The sequence below is a fragment of the Aulonocara stuartgranti genome (assembly GCF_965226115.1).
Source record: "Aulonocara stuartgranti genome assembly, chromosome: 3".
Lineage (NCBI taxonomy): Eukaryota > Metazoa > Chordata > Actinopteri > Cichliformes > Cichlidae > Aulonocara > Aulonocara stuartgranti.
This window is the reverse complement of record NC_138941.1, coordinates 23,467,066-23,487,849: the sequence shown is the minus strand read 5'-3', so window position 1 is coordinate 23,487,849 and position 20,784 is coordinate 23,467,066. Positions and strand designations below refer to the sequence as shown.

Here is a 20,784-nt window from a genome sequence, read left to right as displayed (position 1 = left end):
TGTTTTTTCCTCAAAGCTAATGTCACTGGTACTCTGAACTTGATTTGAAAGAAAGTCTGAAATAATATAAATTACTTTTGATTTAACTTTGAAATTTTTGATTGATTTTAATTTTTATTCATAGTAACCTGAGATTCAAACCCACATCTTTTCTTCATCACTATTCTAACATTCTGTGTTGCTATGCCTATGATGCTCTTCAACTCAAACGCTGACATCTTCATAATCCTGTCCTTGATATTGTCTTATAACTATATTTTTCTATCCATTTTCTTTTTAAGTAGACCCTACTACTAATACTTCTCAAAAGACTGGAGCTCAATGGACTAGCCAAAGACCTTACCCTAAGATATAAAACTCTGTATTCATACACTTTTTCAATGGGATTCTATTAACTTTTCCTGAAATAAAGCTTTGACAGCAGTGGTTATAAATATGTCATCTTGCTATGTCCTCTTCTGCTGCTAAGCCTAAATGACACCTGACTGCCATCAGCAGTTTATAATAATTACCTGATCCAATGGGAAATGTGTAAACATGAGAAACACTACATTGTATTTTCTTTTGTTGAACTTTGGCATGGTTACACATCTCAGGATGTGACAAAAGACCTCAGTGTTAACAGTCTACCACAATAGGAAAACAACCAACTTTCCTGTTTACTAAGCTCTGATCTTTAGGATTAGGATTCAACTTTATTGTCATTACACATGTATAAATACAGGGTAACGAAATACAATTTGCATCTAATCAGAAGTGCAAGAGAACTAAGTGCAATAGGAGCAGATTATATACAGATAGGGGTAGTATAAAAGCCATCTACACTATATTTGGATTAGGCTGAAACAGAAGTAGATTTTGTCTCTGCATAAGTTTGAGGGCCATGGGAATTCGTGAAACAGATCTTACAAGCAGACAAAAGAGAGAAAAATCCTTTGTAATATTTCCACAAAATCTTTATTTTAGATTCATGAAAGTAAAAAAAAAATGGAGAAAAATAAACCTTGATAGTTTTGTAAAAAATATTTTATGTAATTTTATGATAGGAAAACAAATTTAAATCAAGAAAAACCACCCATGTGTGTCCTGCAGGCCTCATCTACCCCTCCAGCATGTAAACAGTGTTGATAAAAAGCTGCTGTGTCATTAGCTTTTCTATCAACTCATGTGCCAGTATTTCTGAATTTAGACCTCAAACATTGCTCTTATGATAGAATAAATTAGAAAACCTAGAAGTATAGATGAGGTGACTCATAGTAAACTATTTTTCAACTTATTTTCAAGCTTTCAGGACACCTCAGGAATAGGGATGGGTATCGTTTAGGTTTTATCCAATACCAGTACCAAACTGATAGTTTTGAAACGGTGCCGGTGCTTAAACGTTGCTCAAACCGGTGCTTAAAGAATGAAGAACACAAACTTCTCATGTTCAGCTGTTTTTTTGTAAAAAGATAACAATGTTAGCCTTTTCTGCAGCTATAGGGGATTTATGCTATCACTCTTGGCTGGAACCAGTGCTTAATCAATGGGGGGAAAAAAACACCAACTTTGTCCAAAAACCTCTCATGTTTAACTGTTTTCCACTTTTTCTTTGGTCATTTTAGCCTTTTTGGCCAGGGTGAAGGGAGTATCTGCCATCAAACAAGAAGACAGCCTCATGTAACTACGACGGTGTTTTCTAGTTCACCTTACATGCATTAATGTAATAACGTGGTTAGCCTACTCAACGTAAATTACACACGAACAACAATAAGCTACTCACGCAGAGAAGAACGGCTGCTGCTGCATCATCATCCTCATCATTTCTGCTACACTGGCAGGGCTAGGGGCCAGGACTCTACTCTTCGGGTTCTTGGGGGATGTTGCTAACTCCGGGACCGATAACAGACACCACACCCGCAGTAGATGTGCACGGTGTGAGGTCTTGCAGCAAGCTATCAAATACGGTGCATTTCTCTGCTTTTAAAAAAACGCTATGCGTTGCCAGGTGTTTCATCAGATTCGAGGTGTTACCTCCTTTGCACAGTATCACCTTAAAGCACTTGTTGCAGGCTGCTGAGTTTGCATCTTTTGCTGTGAAGTACAGCCAGACTTTGACCGCTTCGCCTTGGGCGTTTTTAATCTGTAGCTCTGCTCTAAAAGAACATACGTACCTGGGCTCGCCTACTATCCTCGGAAACGTAAAATGATTGGCTAGAATCTAAAGTGTATGACATCTCAGGAAAAGAAAGCACCGAAATAAAGCACCGAAATGTGCGCTGCTTTTCGGTCTGGTTATTACCGTTTATGTGATACGGGTACCCATCCCTACTCAGGAATGACGAGATCTCTTTGGTGGATATAATAAATCATACCACGTGACACGAAACAAACTGTAAACAAAACATAAGTCAGTACAAAATGCATTTTTATAGACGAACATTAGCAAAAACAAAACAAAACCCTAAAAATTAACTGGGTAAATTTGACCATCCCCCAACAATTACACTTGTGTTAGTCTGCAAGGCCTATTTGCACAACCACTTGACCACTTAATCATTGTGGTTAAGTTAGTTTGCTCCTCTGTCTCTCCATTTTCAGTTTTGTGTTTTGTTCTCCTCTAACTTCTGTGAGATCTCTGTGGTTCAACAGCCAAAGTCTCTTTAGTGCAAATAGGCTGTCAGCTACTGCCACCTCAAAACAGAGAGGAGAGGCCAGAAGAAGATCATTTTCATGCTGGATGTGAAGCTGTGTTTAATTTGGTGCCTGGAACCGGTCTGAAAAGAGCAGAGAAAAACAAAGATTGTGGTATAACTGATGATCTTTAAATTAATTTTTATTAGTATTTAAATAAAAATAAAAACCTTTACTCCGTGCATTACTGTACTAACTGCCACTCTAAAATCGTGTACTGCTCAGTCTGCACTGCTGCTCAATCCTGCCACTTTATCCCATTTGTAATACCACCCCACCCACACCCAAATACATGTCAGCAGTCACATTTCTATTTAAGATTTCTTTATCTTCTACTTGATCCATTCTCAATCATCCAGGAAAGTAAATCTCCAAAAGTTGATTCTGTTCATCTGGACGTAGCGTTTTGTGGGAGAAACGTTTCGTCATCATCCAAGTGACTTCTTCAGTCTCAGCTGACTGCAGGTTTCCCCAAACCTTATAAACAGTACATTTGCATAATGACTGAAACCAGCTCACTGAAGGGACAATGGGCTGGGAGGTCAGTTCCTTAATCTTAATCATGCAGATTCTCATGACCATTGATCAACAACCACTGACCAAAACCCACTGATCAATGGCCATGAGTACCATTTACAGAGAGTTGGGGAATGGCTGCCATCACAGCATGTAAGATGGTGACAGATGTACCCTTAGGCCCCCTCCTGGATTCAGAGATGGTCTTTCCCTTTTCACGTAAATGCCCTCCTTGACTCCGCCCTCAAACCAGCGTTCCTCCCTGTCCAGGATGTTACATACTCATCATTGAAAGAGTGTCCACTGGCCTGTAGGTGTAAATAGACTGCAGAGTCCTGGCCTGACGAGGTGGCTCTTCTGTGTTTTACCCAGAGGTTGTTTGGTTTCCCCGATGTATAAATCCTGGCAATCCTCCTGCACTTAACAAGTGTACGCAAGTGTAAAACTAAGTGTATGCTGTTAAGCGGCCATTTACGTGAAAAGGGAAAGACCATCTCTGAATCGAGAGAGAGACTTTTTTTGACATTCAGTCTTTCCAATAAAATAAAACTGGATACAAATTAGAGACTGAGCCACTGATTGTAAGTTTGCTCACTTATAAGTGGCCTGTATATACAGAAATGAACAAATAATTATTTTCCCCACTGTACGTGACTCTGCAGAATCATTGTGTTAACCCACCTGATAGCTCTCAAAGGTGGGATGGCAGAGACTTTGCCCACAGGTTTCGGTCCTGCTGCTGAGGGCATCATGACCAGTAGGCCTGGAGGGGCTTTGGAGAGTGAGGTCGGGACTGGACTCACTTGGGGGGAGACTGCTCTGGTAGGGCTCAAGGGGAGAGGCCTCTGAGGAGGGAATTTGGGTGTGGGCTGCAGCTCAGACACCAACTAAAAGAAAGATATTAGCTTTATGTACATTACTGAACAGTGACATGCAAAATGTTTTTGGAGGTTGGTAGCTTATATCCACTTATAAATCAAAAAAATTACTGACTAAAGGTAAACATTATATAAAGTATATTTTTGTTCTTCTAATATGCTTTAATGCAGCACTATTAGCTCTTGCACTTAAAACAGCACTAAGATCTTCTCTCTCTCATATACATACATATGTATGACCATCGAGCTCCCAGGCCTCAGGTAGAGGACCCAAGCTTGAAGGACAGACCGCCCGCAGGAGCGAGAGGGGAATTTTTACTTTATGTGGGTTACAGTTGCTTCAATATAGTAAAACAGTAACAGACTAAACTATTTAACAATATAATACAATATGTTACAGCTTTACAAATTTAAGAAATAGCACAACATATACAAATCACTCAATAATAAGGAATCAAGAATTGACGGAGGTGATTATAAATAAATATTCAAGAATGTTTACAAGAATATTACTGAGCAGAAAAGAGCGTGTGCAATAAAGGGTGTAACGATGTAATGATTTCCTGTTTCGTTCAGTGGTGCTTTTTTGGAATCTCAGTGTCCCACTGAATGTGCTCCTGTGACTAGCCGGCGCGTCGTGGAGTGGGTGGGAGGTATTATCAGATTTCAAACATATTAAAGTCGCAAGCAACAACATGGATGCCCTCTGGGTGCTCTCTCTGCTAAACAATGGTAATTATTGCTACTGTTAGCTTCCGAGGTCGAGAAAAAGGCCTGTACTGAATAGACAAAGCGTTTAAGTCCAGTGAGCAGTAAGGGTCTACAATTTTACTGTTAATACACCAGTCATGAAGCACAGAGCCCACCGCTCCTTCCATTGCCGGAGTTTTTATTGAGATTGCAGATACATGCGGTAGAAATTAGCTCTCTCCAAAGGTTGATTAGACACTCCCTTAGAGAGAGGGTGAAGAATTCAGTCATTTGAGAAGGTTACAGAAAACAGCTGCTGCTCCTCCATATCAAAGGAGGCAATTGAGGTGATTTGGGCATCTGTCTAGGATACCTTCCCTTGTCTAGGTAATTTTGCATTTTTGCTTGTCTAAAGCTCCTGTCCTCTGTAGACTATTTTGAGTTTATATGCCCTGACTTTTTCCTTACACTCTATAAAGGGCCTTACCAGGGGAGATCGTGCTGGAGTAAGGGGTAGAGGTTTCTGTGGCGGGCTCAGTCTCTGAGGTGTTGATGGGGATTTGGGTGGTGCTACTGGATGCTTGCCAGTTGGAAGAGTCCGTGGACCACCCTTGGCAAATGAGGCAGGTCTCAGAGGTCGCACTATGTTGACTGGGTGGGTGCCATTTGGGCCTGGTCTAAGAGATGGGACCTCTTTGCTGGTGTGAGAAATCTACAATTACAAGAAATTCAGTTAAATCCCATATATATATATATATATATATATATATATATATATATATATATATATATATAGCACCAAATCACAACAACAGTCACTTCAAGGCATTTATGTTAACAAATGTTAACAAACCTAACAGAAAAACAGCTTCAAATCATTTCACAGAGAGAAGAACTCATATGGGCATTCATTTCCTACTTTGGTCATGAAGAGAAAGAATGCATACTTTACCAATAGGAGAATCTTATTCATAAAACAACAGTGAGATAATAGACTTCACATTAATTCATGACATTTTTTGGTTCTTTGCTTTTTCTTTAGACCTACAGTTATAAATAAAACTATTAAGAGATTAACTAGGATCTGTGAAAACACTTTTATGCAAAATAAGTCAACACAGAGACGTTTTTGCTTGTTTGATGATGATAAGTGATCGATGTAAATTCCATTTCAAAGCCAGCAGAGGTTAGAGAATGAGCTTGTATGTGTGTACCAATGGGCCCCTGGACATGTTTCTGTCAGAGGCATTTGCTACATAATGAGATATCATCAAGTAAAGCGTGCAGATTAAATTCATGACTTTCATGATAATGGTAATATTAATTCTTTTTTTCTTTTTTTTTTACAATATTTTTATTGGTTTTGCAACAGCATACAAAGATTTGTTTTCACAGTAATATGCCGCAGTAGTAAGAACACTTTTACCCCCTCACCTCCCATCCCTGCTCTCTCCCAAACCTACATCAAATAAAAACACATGAAGTATACATACATTAGTACAATATGTGGCATTTATACAATTGAAGGAAACAAAAAGAAGGAAAAAAACAAAAAACAAAATAGAAATAGCTAGCACAAACAAAACAATTTTCACCTCATCGACACTCCTGCAGGAGTTGTCTGATATTTGCTTCTTTTATAAAGTTTTTAAATGGCTTCCAAATATCATCAAAATATGTTAACTTGTATTTAAGAAAATATGTTATCCTTTCAATTGCCATACATTGTGCCAAAGAATTTATCCAAGCACCAATAGCAGGAGGATCTGATTTTTTCCAGTTTAATGCAATTATACGTTTTGCCTGTAATGTACAATAATCCATAAACTTAATTTGATGGGCTCTTAGTTTAAGATTTTTAGGATACATATGTAGTAGCAACATTTCTGCATCTAAAGCATTCTTTGTAGTTAAAATTTGGTTTATTTTGGTTATCACTTCCTGCCAAAATGCGCGGACAATTCTGCATTCCCATATACAGTGGAAAGCATGTATTTGGAATTTTGTTGTTATATTTATTCAATTTCACCAGTGTTACATATGTCTGCATGATCCAGTTGTTTTGTAATAGCTTTAGGTTACTATTAACCGATTTTGTGATTTTAAGCAAATTGACTTCATGTCTCCTCAGAAATATTAATATTTAGATCATTTCTAACTGAGAAGCTGATGTTTCTGGAGAGGCAGAGACAATCCAGTTATAAAATGTTGAAATTAAGTCTTTGTTACAACATTTTTTCACCATTAACGCCTCTAAATTAGTTAACTGGGGAACATGCATGGAAGAAATGAAGCTTCTAATCTGTAAATACTTAAAGAAATGTTTTGTTGGAATTTGAAATTTTGAGACTAAATCCTCAAATGAAACCATTATTCCATCACAGAAAAGATCATTTTCCTGGTACAAATAAAGCATTTCCCCAAATAGGACTAAACTGAGAGAGATTGTTCTTAATATTCACCATTTCTTTTATTGTAAATCAAACTTCAATCATATTTCAGACTATAGGATTATTTGTTTCTTTCTTTAATTGTTTTGGCTGTGCAGAGTATAAGTACAAGTTTAATGGAATTTTAAGAGAATTTGCTTCCATCCCCACCCAAGAAGGGATATTTTGGGATGAAAAATAACACATTATTGTCCTTAGTTGAATAGCCAGATAGTACCAGTAAAAATTGGGGCATTTCAACCCCCCTGTATCGAAGGGAAGATACAACAAAGACAAGCGAATGCGGGGACGCTTCTTGTTCCAAATAAACTCTCTGATTAATCATGCTACTTTGGTAAACAATTCAGTCTGAAACATATACAAGAGTTTAGGTCAGGGGTCTGCAACCTTTTACACCCAGTTTCCATGCAAAAGAAAACACTGGGAGCCGCAAATACTTTTTAACATCTAAAATGAAGATAACACTTTATATATTGTTTTTTACCTTTATGCTTTGTGTGAACAACTAAGGTGTGCTGCTTATGAAATCCATGAAGTGCTACAGAGAAAATTACATTTTATTTATGTAATTAACACATTTTGAACTCTTAAAGAAATATAACAAAAGAAAAAAGACACCCAGCTGAACTAAAATGATCCGTGTAGCAAACAAAAACTGTTGTGAGCCGCCACCCTTATATTGCCTTTGGGCTGTTGGAGCCTTGAGCTGACTTTTAAAAAATAATTGGAAAAAAAAGACACTATGCTGCTAAAAAATGAAAAATAGATATTTGCAAAATTCTGCCTAAATATGTATTTTCCCTGGTTAATGTGTGCGGCGGGGCGTGGTCTGCGGCGCCGCTGCAGGGGAGGCGGACGCACCTGAGCGACACAACGGCAATCACGCCTTGCTGCCTTTACGTCTGCGCTATCTGTGCTGTTGTGTTGTTGGTGGTGTATGTCAGCTGTGAGCTGAAAAGCTACAGCCGGCTGCATGCGTACAGCAACCGTGTGTGAAAAGTGGTCAGTATAGAGATGCTGAAAAGCGTGTTCATGCAAACATCGTCGGGTCTGCTGTGATATGTTTACAATGGGACTTCTGCTCCTGATCCTCTGCAGACAGCGTCTGCAAATGTACGAAGTCAGTTTACGCAGGACTGTAAGCTGTCATCTGTCAGGCGTGAACGGTGTTTGTCTTTAACATAGTTCACGGTGGAGAACAGCTGCTGACATAATGTGGATCCGAAGATCCATAATTGGCCTCTCTGTGGTTGAAAGTCTCGATAAATGCACGGCGTTTCTGCGGGTATACCGGCTTCCATGAGTGTGACTAATTTTGAGCTATGAAAAAATAATAGAATATAATTTTATGTTTATATTTCAATATCACAATAATCTTCCAATTTAGAACTACAAGTTAAAAAGAACTAACATAAAGAAAATACACTTCAGCTAAATACTTCTAACTTATTTTCCCAAACCACGCGGAGCCGCAGTATAAGGACTAAAGAGCCGCAGGTTGCCGACACCTGGTTTAGGTAATACATTCATTTTAAGAACACTTATCCTTCCAATAATAGATAATGGTAAACTTATACAACGCTCCAGATAGTTGGAAACTTTCTGTAGAATTGTATTATAGTTAAGTAGGGCCACATCTTTTAGTGAAGGAACTATTTTAATGCCTAGATAAGTGAATTCAGAATTAACAGTAAAGCCAGTTATATTCTGACTTACGTTTTGACTATATTCTTGTTTAAGTACCATTAATGATGATTTTGTTACATTTATTTTCTACCCTGAGAAGGCCCCAAACCGGTCTATTAAATCCTTTACTGCAGGCACAGAAAATTTTAGTTGCTTTAAAAATAATATGACATCATCATCAAATAAAGCGATTCTATGCTCCTTTCTACCAATCGTAACACCTTGTATTTGTCCACTGGTTCTAACACCTATTCCCAAAGGTTCAATAGCTAAAAGGAATAAAAGTGGAGATAATGGTGAACCCTGCAGACACCCTCTTTTAATCTCAAATGGTTCCGAAATTATCTCATTAGTCATAACCTGAGGAACAGAATGACAGTGCAGTAGTTTGATCCAATGCAAAAATGATTTACCAAACCCAAATCTAACAATGACATCAAAGAGATATGGCTGTTCGATTCGATCAAAATCCTTCTCCGCTTTGAGCGAGGGAATGGCTGTATCTTCCTGTTCACTTTGATTATGAAGAATGTTGAGGACTCGTCTTACATTATGAAAACCCTGCTTATATTTAACAAATCCATTTTGATCATCTCCTATAATAACTGGAAAAACATTTTCTAATCTTTTGGAGAGAATTTTACAGAGAATTTTATTATTACTAAGCTTATAGGACGCATATTTTCACATGTCAACATTTTCTCTGCCTTCCACGATCTCTGTAACTTAAGCACTTAATTATGAAAGTTCTCGATCGGTTTGCAATAGAACTTTGACTTGTGGTTATCCTTTGTGCTCTCTCAAGGACAGGGGGGGGGGGGGGGGGGGGGGTTAAAAATGTCCGCTATAAACTTCTCCATGAAAGTACACGCATCTGTACCTTCTTCTTTCTCAGGTAATATTAATTCTATGTATTATTGGGAAAACAAGCCAAAAATAGTTTTATTTGGCGATTTTGATTGTATTAACATTGTCTGTACTTTGATGTGCCCTGAATAGCAAAGCACAGAAAAACCAAAGTTGAACTTTTTTTCTCAAAATCTTAGACTTATATTCTCAATTGATATTTTTATTTCTGTCTACTGCCACTTGTTAATTCGTAGTCCTAGAAACACTCTGGAAACATAAATCCAATAATCTTAAATTAAAATTTGGATCACTAAATGATATCTACCATTCTGCTGCAAAATTTGTCCCATGATTCAGGAGGTTTTTTAATCTTATAATTTACTAGCTGCTTTTTTTTTGCATATTATTTTTATTTATATATTGTTTTATGCACTCACTGGTGCCCTATATGTAATTGATATTTGGCTTATGACTCTTTGGTTTAATTTATACACTCCATGCTAATGTTTTTAGCCTTTCAGAGGTAAAAACTCCTTTTGTTTTTAGTCACTACTGGTATTATTGGAAAGAAATTGAAAAGTTTGCAACATTAAAAAAAATGTAGTCATTTTAGTAACAAACCAAACACACGTTTGAAAAATAATTATTTTCATTTTTATTTTCTTGCTTCTTTTTCATTAAAGCAGTCCTTTTTGAAATGTTCTTTGTAGCTCCATCTCTTTCGGTGATGAATAATGCCACTGTCCTCTTTATCTACTCACCTTTGACGTTCTTCTTCACATCTCTCATGTAATTTTATCATTTCACCATTTTAAAGTATTTTTTTGTATACATTTTTGTGTTAGTATTTCCTAAGAGAAATTAAAGCTAGATAAAAGCAACATAAAACATAAAAAAATGAAATCCATGCAGTGGAAGCTTTCATCATCAATCTTCTACTCACTCTGTATCAGTAAGGGAGTCTCCTTCTCCACTTTCCTATTTGAAACTCTTATACCACCTCATTCTCAAGTTACCACATTCACAAACTTGGGTGTTCATGCCGCCTGTTCATCCACCAACCTGACAGGGTGATGCCAAAACTCCATCGGCCATTTATGGCTGAGGGGTAAAAACTCTGAGATACCAATTTGTTATGTGTGCAGTACATGTGTGCATTTTGTATCTTATAAGTCAGATATTAAAATGTTAACTTCAGGCTGATATTAAGACATAGGATGCTTAAACAATAATTTGACAAACTGAATATTTAATTCAATATGAAGGTTAACCTCATGGACACTCAGTTATTCATTCACAGAAAAACAGTCATCACCCTACTCCCATTTCCTCCTTCCCTTTCTTTTGCTTTATTTTGTAACACACTAGAAACACACATATCACTCACCCCCTTGTGGCCATTAACTGTGTTGATTGGTCCTACAACTTTCAGGTGAAAGGCAGGATTAAGATGGCCATTCTTTCGCTTATCTGCTGATCCCTCCATCCTGAGCACAGAAAGACAAAAAAATAAACAAGAGCCTGTTGCATGGAAGATGTACAGCTTCATCACTTCGCTCATTCTGACATTCTGGTTTTATGGCCCAAATTGAGAGATAAGAAAACTAGAACGGAACATGAAGCTTCTTATCCAGCTGATGTTAGTGGAAATGAAATTAAACAAATGCTTCCATCCAGTGATTAGACAAGTCTAACTGAGTGAGATGGTTCTTTGACTAAGCTACCATCTTAGAAATAATTTGTTCTAACCAGTCTATGGAATTTCTGTTTGTGTTTGTGTTTGTGATACCTTTACTGTTTGTACTGAGAAACAAAAAGAGAGAAAAAAAACCTCATTCTTAAAAATGCCCCATGCTGTATCACACTGACAACCTTCAGCTTACAAGTGAGACATTAGCGATTGATAAGTACGCCAATGGAGGGGGCAGCACTATGGTCTGTTACAAAGACAGAGGCGAACCAATCAACAAATCATATTAAAATGGTTTACTGGCACCATTTTGCCTCTCATTCTGTACAAGTCATTGACCCTGGATCAGCAAAACAGCCCAGACCATCACACTTCCTCCTCCATGTTTGACAGTTGATGCCACACACTGTGGAATCACCCTACTCGACGGTGTACAAAGATCCTGTATGATGAATCGAAGACTACAAATTTTGATTCATTAGCCCATTATACTCTGGTCTTCAGTAGTCTAATTGCAGTGTTTCATGGCTGAGGCAAGCCTCTTTGTCTTATTCTGACGCCTTAGCAATGGCTTTCTTGCCGCAACTCGTCCTGTGAAACCTACAGCTTGAAGACCACTGTTAAAGTGTACTTGAAGCTGTTTTCCTGTGAGCAACCTATTACGCAAGCTGTTAACTCTCAGAAACTTGTCCTCTGATTCATTTGTGGTTTTGGGTCTGCAGATCTCTTCCTGTCAGTTTGCTTCTGAGTGCCTTTTGATGGTGAAAGAAACCACAGTGTGTTCCAACACTACTTTTATGCAGACAGAGGGGGTTGGAAGTAATCCAGAAAAGTTGCGAACACCTGTAGGAATTAGTAGTACCAGCTTTTAACGCTCAATCAACCTCCACTGCTGCAGAACTGCTTTAAATTGTTAACCCGTTTTGTGTTCCCTGAAAAAAGGCATTTTTCTGTCATTCTAAAATGTACATTATTTTTCAGTTTTGAGCATCATAATACATCAGTGCATATTATATAGTTTTACTTGCTAGACCCCAAAATGAAAATGCTACTTTTTTAAATTCTAGGCTTTCCTCTTTTTGTTGTATCAAGAAAATGTAGTGTTAAGAAACAGACAAACAGTGAAAGACAGACAGTACTTCTTGCATGTGTTCTTTTTTCTTTGGGAAAGCCACTTATGGTAATAAGACGTCTTGATCCTGTGGCAGTAGAAGACCAGCAGCACTGCAGGTAAAACCACCAAGAAGGCAAACAACAGTCCAGCCACCAGCCCCACCTGACCTGTTGACATACACAAACACATATATACATACACACTAATGTGTTTACTAGTATATTTATATGGCAATTGAAACACTTTAATTTAGATCAGCAAGTATCAAGGAAAAAGGGCCATCCATGTCAAAATTTTCTGTTTACTTCTAGTGATCGAACATTCTGAGCCTGTCAGCGAGTCAGAGGGAAAAACAATGTTAACTATAAAGTTATGTTTTGTTTATTTTCAGAGTGAGTATTAAGCTGTAGCAGGCAGCGGGTAAAGCCCAGGCTTGTGAAAGAGGAGAAAAAGGAGGAGGAATAGAAAAAAGAAATGGACATGACAGAGAAAGAGAAAGGGAGAGAGAGAGACTTTGACTTTTAACACAACTTTATTTACACCACATTAAAAAGAAAAACCACGAAAAAGTCAAACCTAACACAAAGTTGCTACTACATCATCAGCAACATCAATATGCACTAACCATTTACTAACCCCAACCAAACTCACACACACATACTTAAAAATGAAGGACAAATGTCCCATCTGCTCCTATCGAACACAAAACCTGTCCAATCCCCCACATAGTTGTAAAGGAGTCCCGATCTTTAGTCAGAGAGTTAAAATCATGCTGTACTGTCAGACGCAATGCCAACAATTTTTATCCCGTTTTCCTTCTCTCACCCCAACCAGTCGCAGCAGATGGCCCTGCCCCTCCCTGAGCCTGGTTCTGCCAGAGGTTTCTTCCTGTTAAAAGCGAGTTTTTCCTTCCCACTGTCGCCAAAGTGCTTGCTCATAGGGGGTCATATGATTGTTGGGTATCTACTTTGCAATATAAAGCGCCTTGAGGCGACTTTTGTTGTGATTTGGTGCTGTATAAATAAAACTGAGTTGAAATTGAACAATCCCTTTAAACTATGCACAGCATCAGTCCAACCCTGACCTAACTTCTGGTTCTTCCTAGTCTTCTATATTGCCAGCTTGGATGTACCAAACAAAAAATTAATCCGAACCAGAGTCCGTCCTTTCTTCACTGAATACTTAGGACCAAAGACAAACAAGGGTACAGAGAATTTCTCCTGCAGAGATTCCACCCACTCCTGCAACAAAGAAAATAAACCCACTAGCCGCAGACAATCAGAATCAGAATCAGAATCAGAATACTTTATTGATCCCTGGGGGAAATTATTTTTTGTTACAGTGCTCCACTGTATGAACCACTAAGTGCTCCAGCGTCTCCCTTTGTGAACAGAAAGGACATCCCTCCCCAGTGCTTGGATCCAGGTGGGCTCTGTGTCTGTTTGTGGCTATTGCTCAATGTATAATCCTCCACTGGAGGTCAGCCATCCGTTTTTCAACAGGAGGCTTATATGGACCCTCCACCTGCAGGTAACACAGCTGTAATATAGCTGCTTCTTTCCACAAGAGCTGAAACTATCTAGCACTGATGTTCTCAGGGAGAGAAGTAGGCTCCCCTCAGGCTGCTCCTTAAAGACCATCAAGGAGAGAAAAACATATCCGCTGTCATCAGCCCATTGATCAGCTAGGACACAGTTTCCAGTAAACTCTCCCAGTGATGCCGACAGGGATTGCCAAGTTTCCTCCACAATCCTTCCCAGCACTCTGGAGGCCTGTGACACACCCAAGAGTTCCCATTGACATCCTTGTGAGATGGCCCAGTTTGATAATACCAGTCTCCACAAACTTGCTCCTTATAGTGGCAGTAGAAAACACAGTACTTGGAAAAAAGTCATTAAAAAACAGCGGCTCTTCAAAAAGCCACATCCCAGGTCTGGGGTCAGGAGTCTGTGCGAAAGTCATCACTCCCCAAGTAAAACCCAAGAGTTTTAATAGCCCTTTAACCCCATCAAAGATTCCCAGGGAGTCTAGTAATACATGCCAAACTCCACTGCCCCACTAAACACACCTCACTCTTCTCCCAATTAACCCTGGCTGAAGAAGCTTTTTCATATAAAACATTAACATCATCAGCGTATGCTGACACAATAACAGGAGGGCTCTGAGGCAGATCTGGCAAAGAGAAACCCCTCAGCTTGTTCCTCAACCTGCACAGAAAAGGCTAAATAGCAATGCTATAGAGCTGGCTGAGATAGCGCAACCCTGCCTAATCTCTCTCCTAACTGGCACAGGGCAACTCAACCCTCCTCCCACCTTCACAACACAGCAAGTGTCGCTATACCACAGCTTCACCCATGTCTGGAACCCCTGCCCAACAACAAAGGTCTTCTGGGTGGAAAAAAGAAAAGCATGGTCTACACGGTCAAAAGCCAACTCTAGTATAGTGTAGTTTACATATGTCAAATACATCTCTCATTAAAAATAAATTATCTATCATAGACCTATCTGGAATACAATAAGATTGATCCACACCAGTCAACAGTTAAATGACCAGTCTATCTGATAGGACCTTGGAAAGTATCTTATAATCTGTACCAGGGCCACTCGTCTCCAGTTTTTAAGAAGGGTTCAATCTCCCTTTTTTGGTATGAGAGAAATAACTGCATGCCTACAGGAAGCTGGAAGTTTCCCTTCTTTAAAACATTCCTTAAACACTTCTAGAAGGTCCAGACCCAGAAGACTCCAGAAGTGCTTAAAAAAGTCTGACGGGAAACCATCTATTCCTGGAGCTTTGCCTGAAGCCATCTGAGATACGGCAGCAGACGGCTCATTCAAAGTTATATCCATGCTTAAGATGTCCCGATCCTCTGGACCGAGTTGAGGAAGCCCCTGCAGAAGTTCTGAAGCAGAGTCTACATCGCTGCTATCTGCCCTGAACAAGTCTGTGTAAAAGTCCACCGCATGCCTTCTCATCTCAGCTGGATCTGTGATCACATTTTCATTCGAAAGACGAAGACACACCATTTGTTTTCTCTGGGCTACAGACTTCCCCAAATTAAAGAAAAGGTTGAGGCGTCCATGTCCTGGAGTCTGGTGAAGCATGCTCGAACCAAAGCTCCTTTAGCTCTCTCATATTGAAAATGATCAAGCTCTTGTCTTTTAGAATTTAAACAGTCATTACATTACAACAGTCATTATTCTGCTGATCTAACTGTGAACCAGAGACATTCTTTTTATGTTTTATCTCTTCTTTAACTCCTGCAGAGTTCTCTTGATATTGGCTGTCAAATTAAAACCATATTGCTGCTGCAAAACACACAAATCTGGGCCTTTCCTACTTCCCACTATTGAGTAAGGGAATTAAAATCACCAGAATCATCAGAAGACGACTGAAGATGCAGGTCCTCCCCAGTCCCATCCAAAGTAAAATCAAGACAACAATTCCAGTCCCCACCCAATACAACACAGTCCCCTTGATCAGCACCTCTTAATTTCTCTTTTAATGTTTAAAAACAAAACCTTACGCTCAGACCCTAAGTTTGGTGCATAGACATTAATCAAAGTAAAAATAAAAACGTCTATTTCAGCTCTGCGCTTTACTCCATGCTGAAAGTAATATTTGCATTTAGAGAAGGAGAAAATAAAATAGCAACACCTGTGCTAAAATTTGTCCCATGGCTAAAAAACTGCTACCCCACCACAGACCCGTCTACTTCATTTGTACTGTCAGTATGTGTTTCTTGAAGACTATATCTAGTCTCTTCTGCTTGATTACTTCTTATTTGCATCCCTGCACCCATTCACATTCAAGGAGGCTACCCTCAACCCCTGCACATAAGAGGAAGCCATCAAGAAAGGAAACAGCAAACAGAGATGAAACACCCAGTGTTGCAGGATCATGGCGATAATGCTTTTTACCATCCAGCACACCAAAAATGTTCAAATATATTGAAGGTGAAAAAACATTTTCTTTAAGGCATAGGTTTATGTTGTATACTCACTGCCATACTGAACCGGCCCACTGTCCACACTGCCACCAAGTCCTGGCTTCTCACAGAAGGGTGGTGCCCAGCCTTGATTACAGTGGCAGTTCCCATTGCTGTTACACACCTGAATATTATACACACAAAAGAAATGTCTTAAGTTGGTCTCTGACCCCTTTCTCTCCCTTTGTATACATGTCTGTGTGTGTGATTGTGTGCATGCTTGGATATTTGTGACTACCTGGAGGTGTATTAGTCAATGCATTAAGGCATTGTGTGCTTGTATTTATTTATATGCGCATTTATCTCAACACTATGAAATTTTCATACTGGAGAAAAAACTGCATATTGAATATTTTAAATATTCCTGACTTCAGCTAATTTCTAATATTTTCACTGACAGCGGGGAAGAAAGAGATTAAAGGAGACTCTATGCTTGCATTTTCTTGTTACTCATATTGTTTCAAATACTAATTCAATCCTGATATAATAGACTCTGTCAGGTGAGACAGGATCCACTTCGAAAAAGCTGCTGAGCAGTTCAAAACACAAACTAGGCTGTGCCAACTAGGGTTATTCTCATAACATATGTGTAAAACTGGGCATTGGAAAAACTTTGCCCTGGTCAAGACACACCAAGCTACAATCAAGCACGGGTACACAAATACCAGCTCCAGCCTCCATTCTCTGCCAGATTGTCTGCTAATCACTGGCAACTTGGCCTCCAAATGATTTTGTTTTTGACAAGTCTGGACTAAGCTACCTTGCAGTCACCTATTTGCCTGCCCTCTGGACTCAATTCACCTCTAGGCTCGCTAACAAAATCTATCAAACACCTTCATTATGCAACCATAACACACCAGACAGAACCTGTCCACTTGGACCTAGTCTCTGGCAATCACAGGGAATCTGTCACCTTTGTCACCTTTTCTGTTTCCAAGACTCCTTGGTTAGCAAGACATACTGACTGGTCAAAAGGGCGAGTGAAGAGCTGGAGTTTGTTTTGCCTGGCTCACTATTTAAAATCAGCTCTGCCCCCTGCTTTAAATAGTCCCCAGACAGAACCCGAGCCTAAGCCTGATTTATCCTCTGTGCCACTAGCACATCATGACTTACATGAGGTTTTTAATAAAGATAAAACATTATTTCTTCCTCTGCACAGGCCCTATGACTGTGCCATAGACCTCCTCCCTGGTGCTCCGTTGCCTCCGTCCTGTAAAGACTGAAGGTGCTGCCTCCCATTCTATTGTACTTTTAAATATCCTAGGAACAACAAGTAAACAAGTGGTCTCTGAGAGAAGTACTGTATTGGGGTGATATAGTACTTGAGGTCTCAAGGATAAGATGGGGCTTGACAATTCAAGACCTTGTATGTCAGGAGAAGAATTTTTAATCTTACTGAATTTAACAGGGGGCCAGTATGGGTGAAATATAGTCTCTCTCTCTAGACCCTGTCAGTACTCTCGCTGCAGCATTTTTTAATCAAACTGAAGGCTTTTCAGGGAGCTTTTAGGAGTGCATGATAATAATGAATTATTGGAAGTGCAGGAACTAGTTTTTCAGCATCAGGATGTTTTTAGTTTTAAGATGTTCCACACATGGAAGAAGACAGTGTTTCATATGCACACTGAAGGACAATCAAAATTGACTCCAAGACTTCTTACAGTGTTACTGGAGGCCAAGGTAATGCCATCCAGAGTAAGCATCTGTTTTGACACCATGTTTTGTTGTGTGACTCTGTGTGATTATTGTGTATATATACATTTATATTGGTGTGTGTGTCTGTATGCTTACCCCATTGTTGTGACAGCGTGCAAGGCAAGTCTCTAACTCAGTAAAAGAGGCATTTTGGCATCTGCGGTCTCTGCACACCTTTGGCAACAGAAGGACAAAGATTACATAACGATTACAGAGCAGGTACACGCAGAGTTTAAAGGGGCTCCTTGGCCTAACTCTTGTGGGGATACTATAGAGAGAAAGCAATATATACAGAAAGACAATTTGCAGATGGGTACATTTTCATCCATTTGTATCTCACACATAATTCAGCTCTTATTTTGTAGGGTGTATGTGGGGAATTTACTTACAACTTTATATTCCATTCGACAAAGTGCCAAATAAACAAGATACACAAACAGGCCTCCTTAACCCCCAGTAGCCCTTTTTATTAGATCAATAATATGCATTGATCGAATGATCAGTGCATTATATTAGATCAGTAAATTTTGACAAAGGGAACAGGTGACAACTATAAACCATGCTCCTTTACACAGTAAATAAAAACCACAAACAGCTTATACTTAAAGAGTCAGAGATATCAAACTTTCCTTGAAGTTTCAGTTACATTCAGACCACATCTGAATGAGTCTGTTAACTTAGGCCTATAAGGGAGCCAGGAATGACAAAATGATGAATTAAATATGCTACTTACTAATTAATTACAATTTTATTAATTAATAAAAAATGGAATTCATTAATTAAATATTTCAATAATGATTTAAATGCTCGTTAATTTCATTTAAAACATTTAATAAATTATTTATTACCTAATACCGTTATATTATATCTGGGTATAAAGTGTAATCTCGAAATTACAAAATATTTAATTCAGTTCAATTCAGAAGCCAACATCAAAGAGATGTAAGTGACATTAAAGCCATATTAGTCAACGTGTAGACCACTTGGGGCCAGACTAACTGGCTCTAAACATTTAACTTTATATTTGGCAGGAGGTTATATTAAAACTGATAAATATATGGCAATTTACACTTGTTTCCTTGTTCTAACAATGCTTCTTGGCAATGAATCTTCTACCGTTGGAAAGCCTGTTTATTTCTTCTTGAATGTTGCCATATTCTTAAGGAAAATACATCTATGTATTAAGGAATAGAGGTGAGTATGTGGTTTGCCAAATCTTTTGTGGTTATACTAAACAACTTATCCTGCTATTGTTTTGGGCTTCTGGTACTCTAGGTGGTGACAAGTGGGTGCATGCTTGGCACCTCAATAGCAACACCACAGACCATGACCCAGTGATCCGTTGATGTCTGCTCCATGCATGCCACATTTGACTGATCTGGATAGGGCCCCAGCCACAGGGCAACTTCAACATGCAGTAAGTATCAAGTTTTCATGTTTTCAATCAACATTTGCCTGACCACAAAATTCCAGCTTGGTCTGAACCCACCTTGCCCTCTCCGCACTTGGTGCCGGTCATGACAAGACCCGGGTCAGGCAGGTCACCCTGGCCATCCTGGGTGCTGTAGACGTATGTGCCACGACATTTCACCTCTGTTCCTCCAGTCTTGATGGTAGTGTCAATTGACACAGCATTGGTGCCTTTTGGCTTTGTGGCAGCACTGTGGCACTGAATCTTCCCACACTTGGCATCGCTAAACAAAGATACAAGCACATAAGACTTAATTTTTCAATGGCCAGTCATTTAACCTCTGAGAAACCATTTCAAATAACCTCTGAATGTTGATGAACAGCCACAGTAGCGCAGTTGGGTTCAAAAATACATCAATTATCCACTGCTTGAGATATAATGGTAGGGGAGATGCCATATGGTAGGACGAATAGCTCTGTACATGGGATTAAAACTAGCCCTGGATAAAAAAGTAAATATAGTGGAAGTAGTGGTGAGAACTAGTTTCTTTTAGCAACAAATGAGGAAAGGCTCAGAGTCTTTCACCAAAGGACATGGTTATAAACTAAATGTGACAACTTGGAATAAAGATTAAGACACAACCTATGAATAAATGAATGAATATGTCCTCGAGGGATTGAAAAAAAATGATATAGTGGTACTTGTGATTAACTTTACTTGCTCATCACTGTAAATTTATGATGATGTGGATATCTACGTATTGAAAGTGTATAATGTTCATAGACGAGTTAACCCAAAGAATAAGCTCCACCATGTGCAATATTGTTTACTTTCTAATCTAACAAATGGCAGAACATGTTATCCAAGCATGGAAAGGAAACATCATCTATGTAGCTTATTGCTCCTATTGTTAGCACATGGCATTGAATAAGTTATGCATGCTCTCTGATTACACAGAATGACTTTGAACACTTGTGGTAAATAACACACTATTAGCAAAACATAGTGTGAAATAATTACTAGAGATGGCACGATACCATTTTTTTATGTCCGATACCGATATCACAAATTTGGATATCTGCCGATACCGATATGAATCCGATATAGTGTGTTTTAATCAATAAAACAGTTTTTTAATATCTTGCT

The 20,784-nt window shown here is 38.9% G+C and overlaps 1 protein-coding gene across 3 annotated transcripts in view; it reads right to left on the bottom strand.

The window, feature by feature from the left end:
- Window positions 1-675: 675 nt before the first annotated feature.
- adam19a (ADAM metallopeptidase domain 19a) overlaps window positions 676-20,784 on the bottom strand; it is an 89,299-nt gene continuing 69,190 nt past the window's right edge. For all 3 annotated transcript variants that reach the window (XM_082511053.1, XM_082511054.1, XM_082511055.1), the window contains 8 exons: window positions 19,717-19,921; window positions 18,324-18,401; window positions 16,548-16,656; window positions 12,572-12,713; window positions 11,130-11,229; window positions 5,245-5,469; window positions 3,871-4,076; window positions 676-2,756 (listed from right to left, as the gene is read on the bottom strand). In XM_082511053.1, coding sequence (XP_082367179.1) covers window positions 2,711-2,756; window positions 3,871-4,076; window positions 5,245-5,469; window positions 11,130-11,229; window positions 12,572-12,713; window positions 16,548-16,656; window positions 18,324-18,401; window positions 19,717-19,921 — 1,111 coding nt within the window. In that variant the 3' untranslated portion in view covers window positions 676-2,710. The remainder of the gene's footprint in view (window positions 2,757-3,870; window positions 4,077-5,244; window positions 5,470-11,129; window positions 11,230-12,571; window positions 12,714-16,547; window positions 16,657-18,323; window positions 18,402-19,716; window positions 19,922-20,784) is intronic.